This window comes from Oryzias latipes, chromosome 9, assembly GCF_002234675.1.
Source record: "Oryzias latipes chromosome 9, ASM223467v1".
NCBI classification, from domain to species: domain Eukaryota; kingdom Metazoa; phylum Chordata; class Actinopteri; order Beloniformes; family Adrianichthyidae; genus Oryzias; species Oryzias latipes.
This window is the reverse complement of record NC_019867.2, coordinates 8,835,685-8,849,694: the sequence shown is the minus strand read 5'-3', so window position 1 is coordinate 8,849,694 and position 14,010 is coordinate 8,835,685. Positions and strand designations below refer to the sequence as shown.

Genomic DNA, 14,010 nt, shown 5'->3' with positions numbered 1-14,010 from the left:
TCCTTGTATTTCTTGCAAGATAATCAGGGGTAAATTAAATATGTGTACAAACACAAGTAAACAATATTTAATGTCAAATCCATTCACATTTTAGTTTCATAAAGTTCAGCCCACTGTTGTTTTTCCGCATCAAAATAGAATAAATTGCACATTCTGGCAAACTGTACGGTCACATCTTTGCTAAATTCAAAGTGTTTCCACACATTGGACTGGAATGATGGCTTGATCTAGTAAAAAAAATGCCTTTCAGTTTGATTTTTCAGTTTTCTTAGGGTTTTTTTTATCTTCTGTTCTCAAGTTTTGTGTTTGTCCTCCTATCAAACCAAGTTCAAGCTTTTAACAGCAGCCTTTATTAGGTTCATTATAAATGTATTAAATTGAATTCAATTAATTGCATTAGAATGTTTAAACACTATTCATGATCTAAAATCAGAAAATAAACACATCTTGACAAACATGAATGAGTTATTTCCTGTGAATGTCGTTTGGCTCTACGGTGCAAAGACCCAAAACATGAAAGACCCTCTTCCACAGGTAGTAGTAGTGGTTTGTATCATGTGACATGAATAAACATGTTTCTCACTGAGGGGGAGCTGGGTTTTTTCTATGAAAACAAGGCACGAATCATTTGCTGTTGAGGTCAGTCTGACCGTTCATCCCTCTCTTTGTCTCTTTCTGGCCACTCTCTCGTGGGGGAGGTTCATTCATCATGTTTATCCTTTGGTTTGAGACTCTTCTAAAAATAAAATAAAATCCTCAGTTTGGATGCTGAAGCTGAATAGAAGCTCATTAGTAGTCTTATTTTTGTTTGTTTTTTTGAATGATCAGAGTGATAAAAACAGTGTTATGGTGTCTATTAAGTGCAAAGAAAAACTTAGTAGGGACCTTTGGATTGACAATACTCTGACAAATTAATTTCTCCTTCACTAAGTCTGCCAGGCAACTTTAGATACAAGTTTTAGTTTATAATGTATATGGGGTGTCAAACTATCAGCAACCAGAAAAAAGGGTTACAATTAATAGTCAATGGGGAGGGGTGAACTCCAACTTAGAAAGACTGGGGAGAGTTGAACTGTACTGACCACCAAATGGAGAACTCACTTCCTGTTGAGACACACTGGGAGGCTTCATAAAGTAAAGACTGGCCAAGGACACACACTAGATATATAATTGAACTTATCATACTTTGAACAAGTTTAACACACACAAAAGCTCCAACTAACAAAATGACTTAGAAAATATAATGAACTCAAAGGATACTAACGTTTTGGGGAGGGGGATGCAGTAATAGTCTGGTCTGTCTAAGCATCCACTTGGCAGCATTGATCACTTAACCACCCTTGAGGTTCTATAGAAAACAAAGAGGGATTGATATTTTAAATCAAAGTTGACTAACACCTAATTTAGATCTATCCTTAAATAAAGAATTGAATGATAACAATTGTGTTTGATTTAAAATGACTAACACTTTATGGTACAGTATCTGGCTGTACTGCCCAAGAATCTTTTGTAACTTCAGAGTCACAAGTTATGGAAAAACAATTCTATACCTTTTTCTTTGTCTTTTACCAAAAGCTGCTTAAAGTTCATCTTTTTAATTTTAAGTTTGTTTTTCTGTGGACGTTGTTCATTAAAGAACACCAACTCAAAAGATATACAAAAGTAGGCTTCATTATGAAAAGATACAGCTTGAACGTAAAAAAAAAAAAGCCTCTGTTTTTTGATTACTTCTTTGAAGATGTATTTTTGGCTTTAATTCTGTACAAGGTGAGCCACAATATTTGGACAGTCTCTTAAAAGATTAAAAAATCAGAGACATGTTCCTCTAAACATTGACTCATAAGGAGAAAAAAAATAATAAAGCCACTTGTTACCGTGAGTTTTGTGAAAACATTATCCTTCCAAACATCTTTTATAAAATACATACAGAACATATTAGGCATACCTTTGAAAATACAACACATATTATTTCCATCAGCTTCCCTTCACATCTTCAAAATAAAAGACTTTTTATTTCCCTTCTGATTTTGTTGAAATGTCATTTAAAAATCTAGTATGTGTACATTTTGTCCTCCATCAGTATGTCTTGATTCAGTCTATGATCAAACAACGTTTCTTAGTATTTCCTATTAAGGTTCTTTGAAAGACGTTCCTGATGCAGCCGGCTGTGTAGTCTTCTTAACGTAGTTTTGCATGCCCTGCAGCAGAGAGTCTGAGTGGAGAACCTTAAGGGGAATGCATTGTAGTATCCAGCCCTAAAAAGAAAGGTTCACGTCTATTATCTTATTCTTGTCAAAGGATTTGTGTTTGAATCATGACATATGTGTGAGTGGGACTTACTAGAACAATGTGACAAATACTGCCATGTGTTTTGTTCCCTGCTCGGAGGTACTGCAGAGAATTCTTGACAAAGTCTTCTGGTAAAAAGGTCACCCTGTTGGGTGGCTGGTAACCTGCCATGCGAGTGCAGACCCCGAATGGAGCCACTGCCTTCAAAATAAAGTTTTGACAAGATACAAATGATTTAAATATATTAGTAATTAAGAAATATTTGTTTCTTCTGCATATATCTGAATTCTGAAGCTACGTTCACACCGGCCTCCGTAACTTGGGTTCTTTTCTTTGAAAACATACGTAAAGTGATGTAGCCGCCATTGTTGTCACTATGTCACATGATCAGGGAGTGAATTTTAAATTTAGTGCACCTGTTCACCTGCAGGTTGGGCTTTTTGTGGTGGTTTGTGTGTGGAGAGAAAAAGCCTGGAGCACGATTCAAGATTTGCACCGCTTTCACATTTCGCACTAACACTAGAAAAAGGAAGAAGAAGCCCCCCCCCGCTTGTCCAGTGTGAACACCATGGGCTAAATGTGCGTTCAATAACCTGCATTTAGTGAACGTGTGTCAAATGCTCGATGTGAACATAGCCTGAGAGAAACCTGAGGACGGAAGTTGACTACCTGTATAAGAATGCCTCTGTTTTCATATTCTGCTTGTAGACCTTGAGAAAATCGCTCCACAAATATCTGTGAGAGATAAAAAAAATTAAATAAACAACCTTGAGGGTTTGTCAGAGTGTTTAAAAGATTAATGTTGGTATTTTCTGCCATGCTCACTTTTGATGCTGCATAAAGGGTGTAGAGGGGAAACGGGACAGAAGCAATTCCAGACGAAATGTTCACAATCACCCCTTTTCGCCTTTAGTGCCAGATTAAAAAAAAAAGCTGTCAATCATCTTACATGACTCTTTGTTTTCTTCATTTATAGTTTGATTCCGTAAGACTCTATTTATACTTAAACTGTTAAAGACACCTCTTATCCATTTGTGGGAGGATCATTCTGCACATCTGCAAAACATTTTTAAATTCATTTAAAGTGTCTCTAACAACACCAACAAACACACAGCCTATCAAATGAAATTCAAATGATATTCAAAAAGTCACATATAAATCTACAATTCTTCATCATCTACTCTTAATTCCTTCCAGCTGAGTAACCTTGAACACTAAAAAGTGAAATTCTGTGGTAATGGAGAACTTAATTTTGTTTTCTGTTTATCTTTTTTTTTTTTTTAGATATATAAACCTCTTTTAAGACTCTACCAGAGCATCATAATCAGACTTATGATTGGGGTTTTTAAATGTTATGTTACAAATGTTTTTTTTTTCTCTATTTAACTTGAACTGATTTTGTTCATCTTCAGCTTTGCTTTGCAGTGATTTTCCATTCTTGGAAGAAAAATGTTTTTTTTGTTAAATAATAAGTGTAAGATCTTTGCCAGACGGTGATGACTTTTTTTTTTTTTACACACACCTGCATTCCTGAGACCTGCTATACCTTAAAGAAAAAAAAAAATAATTCTTTCTTCTTCATAATTTTATTTTGATGTAATATAGAGTTTTTGAGCGATATCAGTTTATGAAGCAGAAAAGAAACAATTTCAAACTTTACTGCTGAAATTTTAAGGTATCAACACGGACACCACATTTACCATCTTACCTTAACCATGGTTTTTACGTTGCAGTTTATAACCTTAGTAATTGTCTGGAAACAGAAAAATAACACTAATCAATACATTTTTGATCTGTAAGAGCAGACAGACAAAGTCTAGCCTAAAGGAATGAACCTAGAAGTTGTAGATTCTAAATTTTGTGATGAAAAAAGGAAAATATTTGTGAAAGCATGATATATATTTACATGCAGCATTTTCTTCAATGCAGATGCTTTATGATAACCTTTGCAAAATTAAACCATGTATTTGGTTGCATCTGGTCACTTAATGCATATAACACAAGTCAGTGGCGGTTCTACACTAACTTACTCCCTGGGCGAGTAACCCCACCAGCGCCCCCCCGCACACATACAAAATTTGACAACATCCTGTTGTGTTCCCTATCTTCTATTTAGCCATTTTACTCAAAAAATGCATGAATCTTCTAGACTCATATTACAGGGGGGTCAAACTCAGTCACACAGGGGCCTAAGTTAAAAAAACGCTTAAGGTTTTGAGCCGAAGAAGATAAAGATTTACTGAACACACTAAAGCTAAACTTTTAAACCTTTTAAACTGAACTTTTTGAACATAAATATGAATAAAAACAGGAACATTAATCCAGAATAACTAAAGTTAAACCTTAAATAACTTGTAATATTTTGTTCTCCGTAGAAATGTATTCTGTCAAAATTATACAAATATGAACATGCTGCAGGACAAAAAACAAAGAAAGCCTGGAAATATTAATAAGAAATTACATATCAAATAATATCTTTCATCATTCTTTAGAGCATTTTTTTTTAGAGCTGGACTCCTGCTTCGTTTTTAGCAATAATTTCTTAATGTGTGACGTCCTGTGTGTGTCTTTGTGAAACATATCAGAGGGATTAGATCTAAAAAATAAAACTTATTGTGATTAATATGTTTAGGTCTTATAAAACATTAAAGACTAAATCTTAGAACTCATCAGTGGGATTACTCCAAAAATATTTGGCATTTCCCTAAATTTGTGCAACACCTACAGTAGAAATCCTCCAAAAAAACTCAATCCATAAAAAATGGTCTGCGCTCATCCCCCCTCCCCCTCCCCTTCCCTCTGACACACGCGGCTCCGTCTCCATGACGGGAGGCGCAGCTGCGGCCCAGAGTTGATTGTCAGATAGAAAAAGACTCCCCTCACACCTGGTAGTGTGATTCAGCCAGCCACCGGAGAATTGCGCCCCCCTCTCGAGTTTTTTTACTTATGTTCCAAAGACTACCGCAAAGAGGTGTGGCCGCAAGGGTCTTGCAGCAGAGGGCGGTGGTCACGTGCGCATCGGGTCTGCTGTGTCGGAGCAAAGAATTGTGGGAAATAATCCCCATTGCCTGCTTTTGTCGAAATTGGGTTGAGCACGAATGTTTGTTATGCCTAAATCCTTTTCATGTGCCTGTTTTACGTTGTTTCACTCTGAATTATTCTTTTTTTTTTTTTTTTTTTTTGCACCATAAGTGTGAAGAGGAAATAGGACGAAGACATTATTAAGAGTCTGATGTATCAAAATAAAAGCATTAAGTGTTGGCTACTGAAGCAATTTCAACTTAAAAGCATCAAGCTACCTCTTTGAATATAGTATGTACCACATTACGCATCGGGCACGGCAAATGCCGCCCCCTATGCAGTGCCGCCCTGGGCGACCGCCCACATCGCCCATATCAAAAACCGCCACTGACACAAGTACACAAACTTCACAAGGTTTTCTGACTCTTACTGACTTGGTCCAGGTCTTCAGACTCCAGAAACCTATAGGGGATGAAGCTGGGAAGAATGCCAACGTTGTTGACTGGGTAGAAAGAAAGAAGACGGCTTGTGTAGTTAAAGTATTGTTGCAAATGTTTTCTGTTTGTTTTTCTTTGAAATCTGATCATGCAGAAATAATTTAAATAAAATTGAACCTAAAATTCCGACGCAAAGGTCCTTAAGTTGCTCCTCGATTTCACTAAAGATGTTTTCATCAGTGAAGTCAGCTATGATCACCCTCACCTTTTGCCCCGTGGAATTGCCTGGCGGGGATGAAACAATTTGCTGCAAACTGTAGGTTTTTATGCATGAAAAAGTACAGTTTTGTCGACTTTTATAGGGTTTTAAAACAACAATGCATATATGTTTTATACTTATTTCCTTTGCCACTTGATCCAGTGTAGATTTGGTCCGACTCATGATAACGATGTTCATTCCTCGCTCAGCAAGCTGAAGCAATCATGCACATGTAAAAAAATAAAACATAACAAATAAAAGTTGAACAATTAAAAAAGATTCCAAGTCCAGAATCTTTAACTTTATACCGAAAATGACATTAATAACACAAGAAGTATTCATGGTGTCTGAAAAAGCACTTACTGCAAATGCATAAGCTCTTCCAATCCCCTCTGAGGCTCCGGTCACCACTGAAACAGACATTTAATTCATGTTCTGCTGCAGTTACAGTTGTAAACACTAGGGGCGCTATGAGCCACACCTGCATTTATCCTCACGTGATGTCAGACAAATCACTGGATAGTATGGAGTCCTATACTGTTCATAATTAAATAAATAAATATTTAATTCAATAAATAAATATGACGTCATGCAAATACACAATCAACCAATAAATCTCTCATAAATATATAAAAAGATCATGAAATTGTGAAAAACCTGCACACTGATTTTAAATTAGCCATTGTATTATTCAATATATTTCATTTTGCTTTAAAAACATGTTCATTATTTTTAAACAGCATTTTAAATATATTCATTTTAATCATGTGGAATATATTATAATTTTACGTCTTTTTTCAGAACCTCGGATTTCAAAATCAATATTTTCCAAAGTAGCTTTGTTTTTATTTCATGTTGCTGTTTTTCACAATGGCTGATTTATTTCATGAAGAGCTTTTTCAGGAGAATGGGTCTGTCTGTCAATCAAACTAGACAAGGCGGAGACACTTTTGTGATTGGCTATTCCTTTACCCAGACATGAGCAGCAGCACCCTAACTCCCCTGTCTACATCGATCGAAGATGCTTCAGCAAACGTGATGGCGCAATGCACACCCCTCAACAGTAGGGGGAGTATGCACCTCAACACATCCACAGTGTTACAAGAAATTGGGCAGTTTTGGTTCTAAATTTGCGGATAAAAGTGGCTTTGGGCGAGTGTGCATAATTCAGTTGGTTTTGTGGTCGGTTTGGCAATTTTCATCTTCTCATGAACGTATAGTAGTGGTCTAAGTTAGGCTGAGTGGTTGTTGGAGTTCCACTAAGCTTCTATGAACTGGAGTTTCCATGAACGCACCATGCCGCGTGTGGGAGGGGCAACAAGCTAATGTTTTGAGCCTTATAGCCACATGGAGCGGTTGCTTGTGCTTATCTCAGTAACAATGCATGGATGCACAATGTACATGGAGAGTGTTAAGATGTCAGAAACGTCATCGCAGGAAAGGTTCAACATTTTTCTTGAGAGGGAAAAATAAAACCAGAGGACCTGATTATAATCATTGTCTCATTGAAAATAGAAAAATATCAGAAGGTTCAGGAGGCCCGAGCAGGCTTGTCCCGCTTTGCACAGCTGCCTGGTCTCACTCTGTCGATCCTCCTGCGAGCCGACATATGTCACGATGTGAGCTGTGAGTGAATGGCGTAAGAATGAGGAGTGTGAAAGATGTTGACGACCGGAGCTCCTTTGTGGTTTGGTCCACACAAACCCTCAAACTACAAAAACAGAGTTGTGGATGTTTGCATCTTCTGCAGCAGACAGATAGTTTGTCTCTATTTGATCCTCTAATGTCAGCAAAGCCTCGCGGATATCACTGAAATATGTCATCTCTGACTGGCACACTGCTGAGCGGGTATCGAGGAATATGAGTCGATTTCCATGGATCAGCCAATGAGCGTTTAGATCCCGCCCACTTTCACTGATTGACAGAAAGACCCATTCTGCTGAAAAAGCTCTTCATGAAATAAATCAGCCATTGTGAAAAACAGCAACATGAAATAAAAACAAAGCTACTTTGGAAAATATTCGATTTTGAAATATGAGCTTCTGAAAAAAGACAGAAATATAGTAAAATTCAACATGATTAAAAATGAATATTTTAAAATGCTGTTTTAAAATAATGAACATGTTTTTAAAGCAAAATGAAATATATTGAATAATACAATGGCTAATTTAAAATCAGTGTGCTGGTTTTTCACAATTTCATGATCTTTTTATATATTTATGAGAGATTTATTGGTTGATTGTGTATTTGCATGGGGTCATATTTATTTATTGAATTAAATATTTATTTATTTAATTATGAACAGCATAGGACTCCATAGGATTGTTTGTATTTGTTAACTTTACTACACATTCTGTTCTTACACACTGTGCTAAAACACCATGTTCCTCTGAGCTGATAAAGATTTTTTCCCTGAACGGACAAAAACAGCTTGTTTCTGAGCTCTCAGAATTTCCCTCCTCATTCTACTGACTACATTCTTTTCCCCTTTATTTCCAAACTAGGAGCAGCATCCCAAAAAAAAATAAATATATATATATATTAGAAATAGAGTTTATTATGTACTTAAGAACAAATTAAACACTCCTGGCAGATGTGCACACACAACTGTTTTACATTTGTTTTGTTTTTTCATTAAGAAAGGAAAGTTTCAAATACACCCCCCCAAAAAACCCCTTGTGCTATCCTAGGCACTTTAACGTTGGGAGTTGGGTCATCTAGACCCACAAGACAGTGCGCTGAAATCTTTCCACCTTTGTCATGGTAGGAAGAACACGTCAATGTAAGGGTGGGGTAATCTAAGATAGCACAAGGGTTAAGGAAACCTTTTTTTTGCTTTTCCTTCTTTAAAAAAATTGGTTTCTATGCACAAGGTTTTATGTCTGAACAGGATTTGAAGTTTTTTAAGACTGCAGATTTTCAGGGGGAAGAAATAGTAATGCATAAAAACCAGGAGCTTTGTGCTGCATCTCCAGGGACACTTTTTCTGCACAGACATGTCTACAATACCTTAGAACACTTTGGTTTTATGCAGTAAACATATTATGTGAAATCACATATTTTTTCAAACGTTTTATTTTAACTTGAAACAGTAAAATTTCTGATGGTGTTTGATTTTAGTGTCTTTTTTGAGTTTGCATGATTTTGTCGCAAACAAATGTGCAACTTTTAGGCTGGACGCTGCAAGGAAGTCTCACTTTTTAGAATGTGTTCAGAATGTATTCCTCAGCATGTACGTTTAATTATTAAAATGTATGTATAGTTGTTTGCCTTTTTATCATTTTTTCTAGTCGCTTGCTTTGTTTTTTCAATGACGATTGACAATTTTCATAGACTGCTTCTGTAAATGTTGTCCTCAGAGAATTTAGACCTTGCTGTGCTCCCGGCATGAATCATTGTATTGTGAAACAGTATTTTATTTTATCAAACCGTAAACTAGAATGTACAACTTCTTATATAGAAAAGAGGGATTTTCTAATGTTTTAACATAAAAGCAGGACTTCAGAAAGAAAATAGGACTTATTTGATCCTTTTCATCTCAAGTTCTTGATTAAATAATGCTGAAAGTAACAACAAAGACGAGTTACACAATTAGAGCAAGTAACCTAAAAATAACCCCGAACTTTAACAAAAAAGGTTGTAAAAGTTGAAAAGAAGAACACATTTAAAATGTAAAAAAAAAGATTTAACTCTTTTGAAGGGCAATGAAGTAATGTAAAGAAACTCAGCACATGATGCACATAGATCCCTTCAGAAAAAGCAAAGTTTTCTGCGAAACTGCAGATAAGTGAAGTTCCTTTTTGTCTCATGAAGACGTTTCACTCATTGATCCAGAGTTTGGGTCATAAAGCCATACATCTCAGATGTAGACAAACAATGGTCTTTATACCAGAAACTATAGCCACAAATGAATAATGATCCAGCCAGCAGGGCTCTGCAGAGAGACATGTGAGAGGGAAGACATAAAAGCTATACCCTGAAGTGGAAACAACACCCAGACATCCAAAAGTTAACGGTTGAGGGCGTTACGTTCAGATCTGTGATCAACAACCCTGGTCGGAAAGTGATCTAGCTCCACCTTGGAAAGGAAACACATGCAGAACCCCATTGTTTGAGCTTTCAACATCCAACATCTTAAACATTGCTTCAGAGGAAGCCTCTTTGATCACAAAATTCTTCTTTGTGCCCATGTGTACTTCTCAATCTTCAGAGACTATCAGGAATTTCCTACAGCAAACCAGATCCTTAGCCACAGAGGCTACATTTACCATTAGCTTCTGAGCTTTAAACAGGGTTTGACAATGAAATGCACACATATAGTTTCTGCAGACTTTTCCCATTGTCACCAGTTATTTCTTAACCTTACAGAATCAAACATGAATCACAATAAGAATAAATTATAACAGTAAAATGTAAAAAATGCACTTGATTAGTCCTGAGGATGATTTGCAGGCCTGAAATGTAGTAAATAGCTCAAACTTAGTTTTCTTAAGTTTGAACTATTTACTACTATAGCTCATGAAGTATCGTTCATCCACTCGTCTTCAAGTTTCAAAGTACAGAAAATTTTGATTCTCGGTTAAGCTTTTTTAAATTAATTTTTTACCACAGGCTTCCCAGCAGAGGTTGAAATGTATTCTTTGGGTTCAACATCACACTGTTATTACCTAATCTGCCTTTAGACCTTTTTAATTTTACATTTTTCTTCACACAAATGGGTTTCTCAGGCGCCTGGAGGCAAGCTTTTAAAGGTCACTGCGAGATGCTGTTCAGTGAGAAACGTGGTTTAGCGTGAGGTTGTGTTGCTCATACACAGGCCAATCGTGTCTTTTGCGAATTTATTTAACCTTGATGGAAAGCTCCACGCTGTTCATGCCCCCGATTTTTCTCCTTTTCACGTCAATGTTTTCAGGCGGCCTGTTGCTGTGAAAACACAGAGGGCGAAGGTCATGCACACAATATAAGGATTGCAAAAAGCAATTTAAGGAATCCGAGGCACTTTTATGCTATAAGAGCGTCGCTCTCTCTAAGCCTTGCCTGTCCAGCATCCACTGATTCTGCAAAGAAAGGTTTTTGCCCCACTTGTGCATGTCCTAACAATAAGTTGATTGTGCACCATTTACTGAAGCTTGCATTCAGGGCTAATTCGTATCAAAAGGGGAGCAACTGAAGGGAAAACAGTGGGAGAATTGAGAATTAAGAGTCTGAGATCATCAGACACAGACCGTCATTTTTGTTAGGAACACTCAAAGGAATAACAGTTGACCACTGTAGTGGAAACTCACTGGAATTAGAAGCAAAATGCTGTTAAATCAAAGGATATGAGGAAAAATCTGATTGGTGCACATGGATATAGAGATAGCAGTATAGAGTTAAAAAAATGTGGTATTTAAGGGGAAAAATGTGTTCCATTTTTGGAGTTCATTCACAAACTATCTCTGGTTTGGATCATTGACTGTATAAGAGAACTGGACCGACGGCTTAATTATTGTTTACCAAGCAAGGCAAACTGAATCTGTGAAGACAGGTGCAGAACTGGGAATGCTTTTGTAGAAAACCTATGAAAAAAGGGGGTTATGCAGAATAAAATCTGATCTTAATTCAAACATGTCTGCTCCTGCTTTTTTTTTTTCTTGAGAACTTTAACTGGAAAAAGGTCAACAAGGTTTCCTTCCTGCTGTTGTGTTTCAATTGTTCAGATTATTACATCCGTGCTGTGATGCAGGGGGCCCTGGCCTGGAAACAACCGGGTTGGGAGTTTGAGCCCATCACAGTCCAGTTGTGTAAAGAAGAGCATTCATAACCATTTTTAACTCATTTTTCTTGTCATGTTTGAAGCACTTAAGACCTTCAGCACTTGAGAAACAGGATTTTACCCAGAAAAAAGGAGTTTAAGATCCTCTAAAGAAGTGTATTTTCTTATACTCAGCTCTGGAGTGATGGTAGCACATATAATGGAGTTGTTTTGGACCCATGGGATTTTTTTTTCCTTTGGAGAAAATTATGCTGTGCAGACGCACACAGACCTCAAGCCCTGCATTACCAAAACGCACACTGTAAACACTGACACAATGTACCATACAGTCCATCAAAGTCCACTTGAACTTGAAAAAGGAAACACAAACTCATGCAAATGTGGTTTGAGCTGTCAAGAGTGAAATGATAGGCGAGGACTGAATTTCATGCTGCCGAGAACACACTGTTCTGATGTTTTACTCTGTGCCAGAACGTACCGAGAGAGGGTGTTTGAAAGACAGATCAAGTGGGTCTTCTTTGTTTTGCAGACTGCTTATTTTAGTTTAGTGGAAGACTTTGTAACCTTCTTCAGAGGATGCCAAAGAAAACCTCTGAGTCTGTTCTGGGGCCAGTTGAATAATTTTGTAGAGATTTACGTTAAAGTGACATTGTGCTCACGTTTCTTGAAAAGTTAAAGGAAAACTTGTTGCACTGGCTGGGGTGTGCCACAGTTTATGATGACTTCTGAACGCTCGCTTTACAAGTAATTAACTAGAAAATGCTTACTTCACCGCATCTTTGGCAATTTTCTGCTCCTCGCTCAGAATAAATGATGTCACTGTTTATTTGTGTCAGTGCTCAATAGGCCGAAAGAACAACTAATACGATAAAGTCACTCCTTGTCTCTTAATGTTTTTATTACAGTTAAGCAACTGGTATGGAAACAAGTCTGAGCCCGTATGTTTTCTGCCAGATTCATCTTTTAAAGCAATAAACTGTAAATTACTTGTGTTTTTTAGAGTTTTTGCAACATGCACAATGTTATTTATTCAGTAAACTTGTCAGAAGTATAACGGCAGCTTAATTGTCATCAAGCCTATGGTCCTGCTCACTGACATACATTGAAAGCAACTAACAGAGCAGTGAAACACTTAGCTTACCTGCCCATTCACCCATAGAGGTGAAGAAGGTTTCTGAAATCGGAAAGCAAACTTTTGGGAAGAGAATCCTACTAAAAAATAAAAGTTTAATTCCATAATATAGAACAACTGCAGCACCCAGAGAGATGAAAAACTGTTCAGTGAATTCCATTTCGGTGTCCTGGGCAAAAAGCCTGTCTTGCTGTACTCTGAACGTTTGAACGTAGTGACACAGAGAAGGAGTTACTGTGCCAGTGAACACTCCCATTGCAGGAGCATTTCATTGCACACATACACACACACCATGGAGACATGCTCTGCAGGGTAAGCAGGATTTAATCCTGTATGGATCTTCTCAACTTTCACCTAAATGGATGAACACTTCTTTTAAAAATAATTAAAGATGGTGTCACGTTTTTCTGCCTAACTGATTATAAGATTACCTGAAGAAACTTTAGCTGTGCCGTAACTGTGTAGCTTGTTTTCACTATGATGGGAACCTGTTTCGCTTCACTGCCCCCTCACCAGCAGGTTGTCTTGTTGCATTCTTTCTCCAGCTTCGACCTGTCCTACTTTAACTGCAGCTGCGGGTTACCCAGAAAGTGTTGCCACCAGCATTCATTACTGTGAGATGGAATGATCCAGATAAAAAGTTGGAGGTTTCTTCTTGCGAAAATTAAGCATTTGGAGTTCCCTAACCCCTTTTCAGGACAATGAGAGCTTGAGTTAAGACCCTTGAGCTTGAGTTAAATATGATTGTAGTCTAATTTATTTTTAAAAAAAAGTCAGCATTGCTGCGTCTAATTCTGTGCAAAACAACCAAGCAACAAAAAATTAAAATCTGAACATGTTATCCATGCACACTCTCTCAAAATCCTTTTGCAGATATTCACACTCACACAGACATTGCGTTGATAGTAAAAGGTTTCAGTCTCTCATTTACACACCCAACCAGGGGACTGGAAATTGAGTTTCACTGCATTAGAAACGCTTAAATGTTCCAAAAAGTCATACTCGCCCTATAAGCTCAGTAATCATTAAAAACAAATTCCCAATATATAAAAAACCTCTCACACACACACAATATCAGATACACAAACTAGTAACTTAGATGTACTGTATGTTAAAA

The 14,010-nt window shown here is 37.1% G+C and overlaps 1 protein-coding gene across 2 annotated transcripts; it reads right to left on the bottom strand.

Moving 5' to 3' along the window:
• Window positions 1-288: 288 nt before the first annotated feature.
• Window positions 289-13,164, bottom strand: hsd17b3 (hydroxysteroid 17-beta dehydrogenase 3). Of its 2 annotated transcripts, none has more exons than XM_004072225.3 (11): window positions 12,903-13,164; window positions 6,370-6,416; window positions 6,144-6,219; window positions 5,925-6,032; window positions 5,745-5,812; window positions 3,998-4,042; window positions 3,311-3,345; window positions 3,115-3,196; window positions 2,959-3,024; window positions 2,341-2,490; window positions 289-2,255 (listed from the first exon to the last, which is right to left on the bottom strand). In XM_004072225.3, exons 1-11 carry the CDS (start codon window positions 13,147-13,149, stop codon window positions 2,130-2,132), a joined length of 1,050 nt encoding a protein of 349 aa, XP_004072273.2. In that variant the 5' UTR covers window positions 13,150-13,164; the 3' UTR covers window positions 289-2,129. The 2 variants fall into 2 exon arrangements, with proteins under 2 accessions (XP_004072273.2, XP_011477272.1); XM_011478970.2 differs by adding an exon at window positions 10,854-10,929 and having other exon boundaries at window positions 5,925-6,219; window positions 12,903-13,015.
• Window positions 13,165-14,010: the final 846 nt, after the last annotated feature.

Excerpts from the sequence above, each read along its gene's own strand:
- hsd17b3 (XM_004072225.3), bottom strand. The coding sequence starts at position 13,149 with ATGGGAGTGTTCACTGGCACAGTAACTCCTTCTCTGTGTCACTACGTT. Across the intron at positions 3,346-3,997 it reads ACGTAAAAACCATGGTTAAG|ATGTGCAGAATGATCCTCCC; the intron begins GTAAGATGGTAA and ends AATGTTTTGCAG. Across the intron at positions 2,256-2,340 it reads GTATTTGTCACATTGTTCTA|GGCTGGATACTACAATGCAT; the intron begins GTAAGTCCCACT and ends CTTTCTTTTTAG.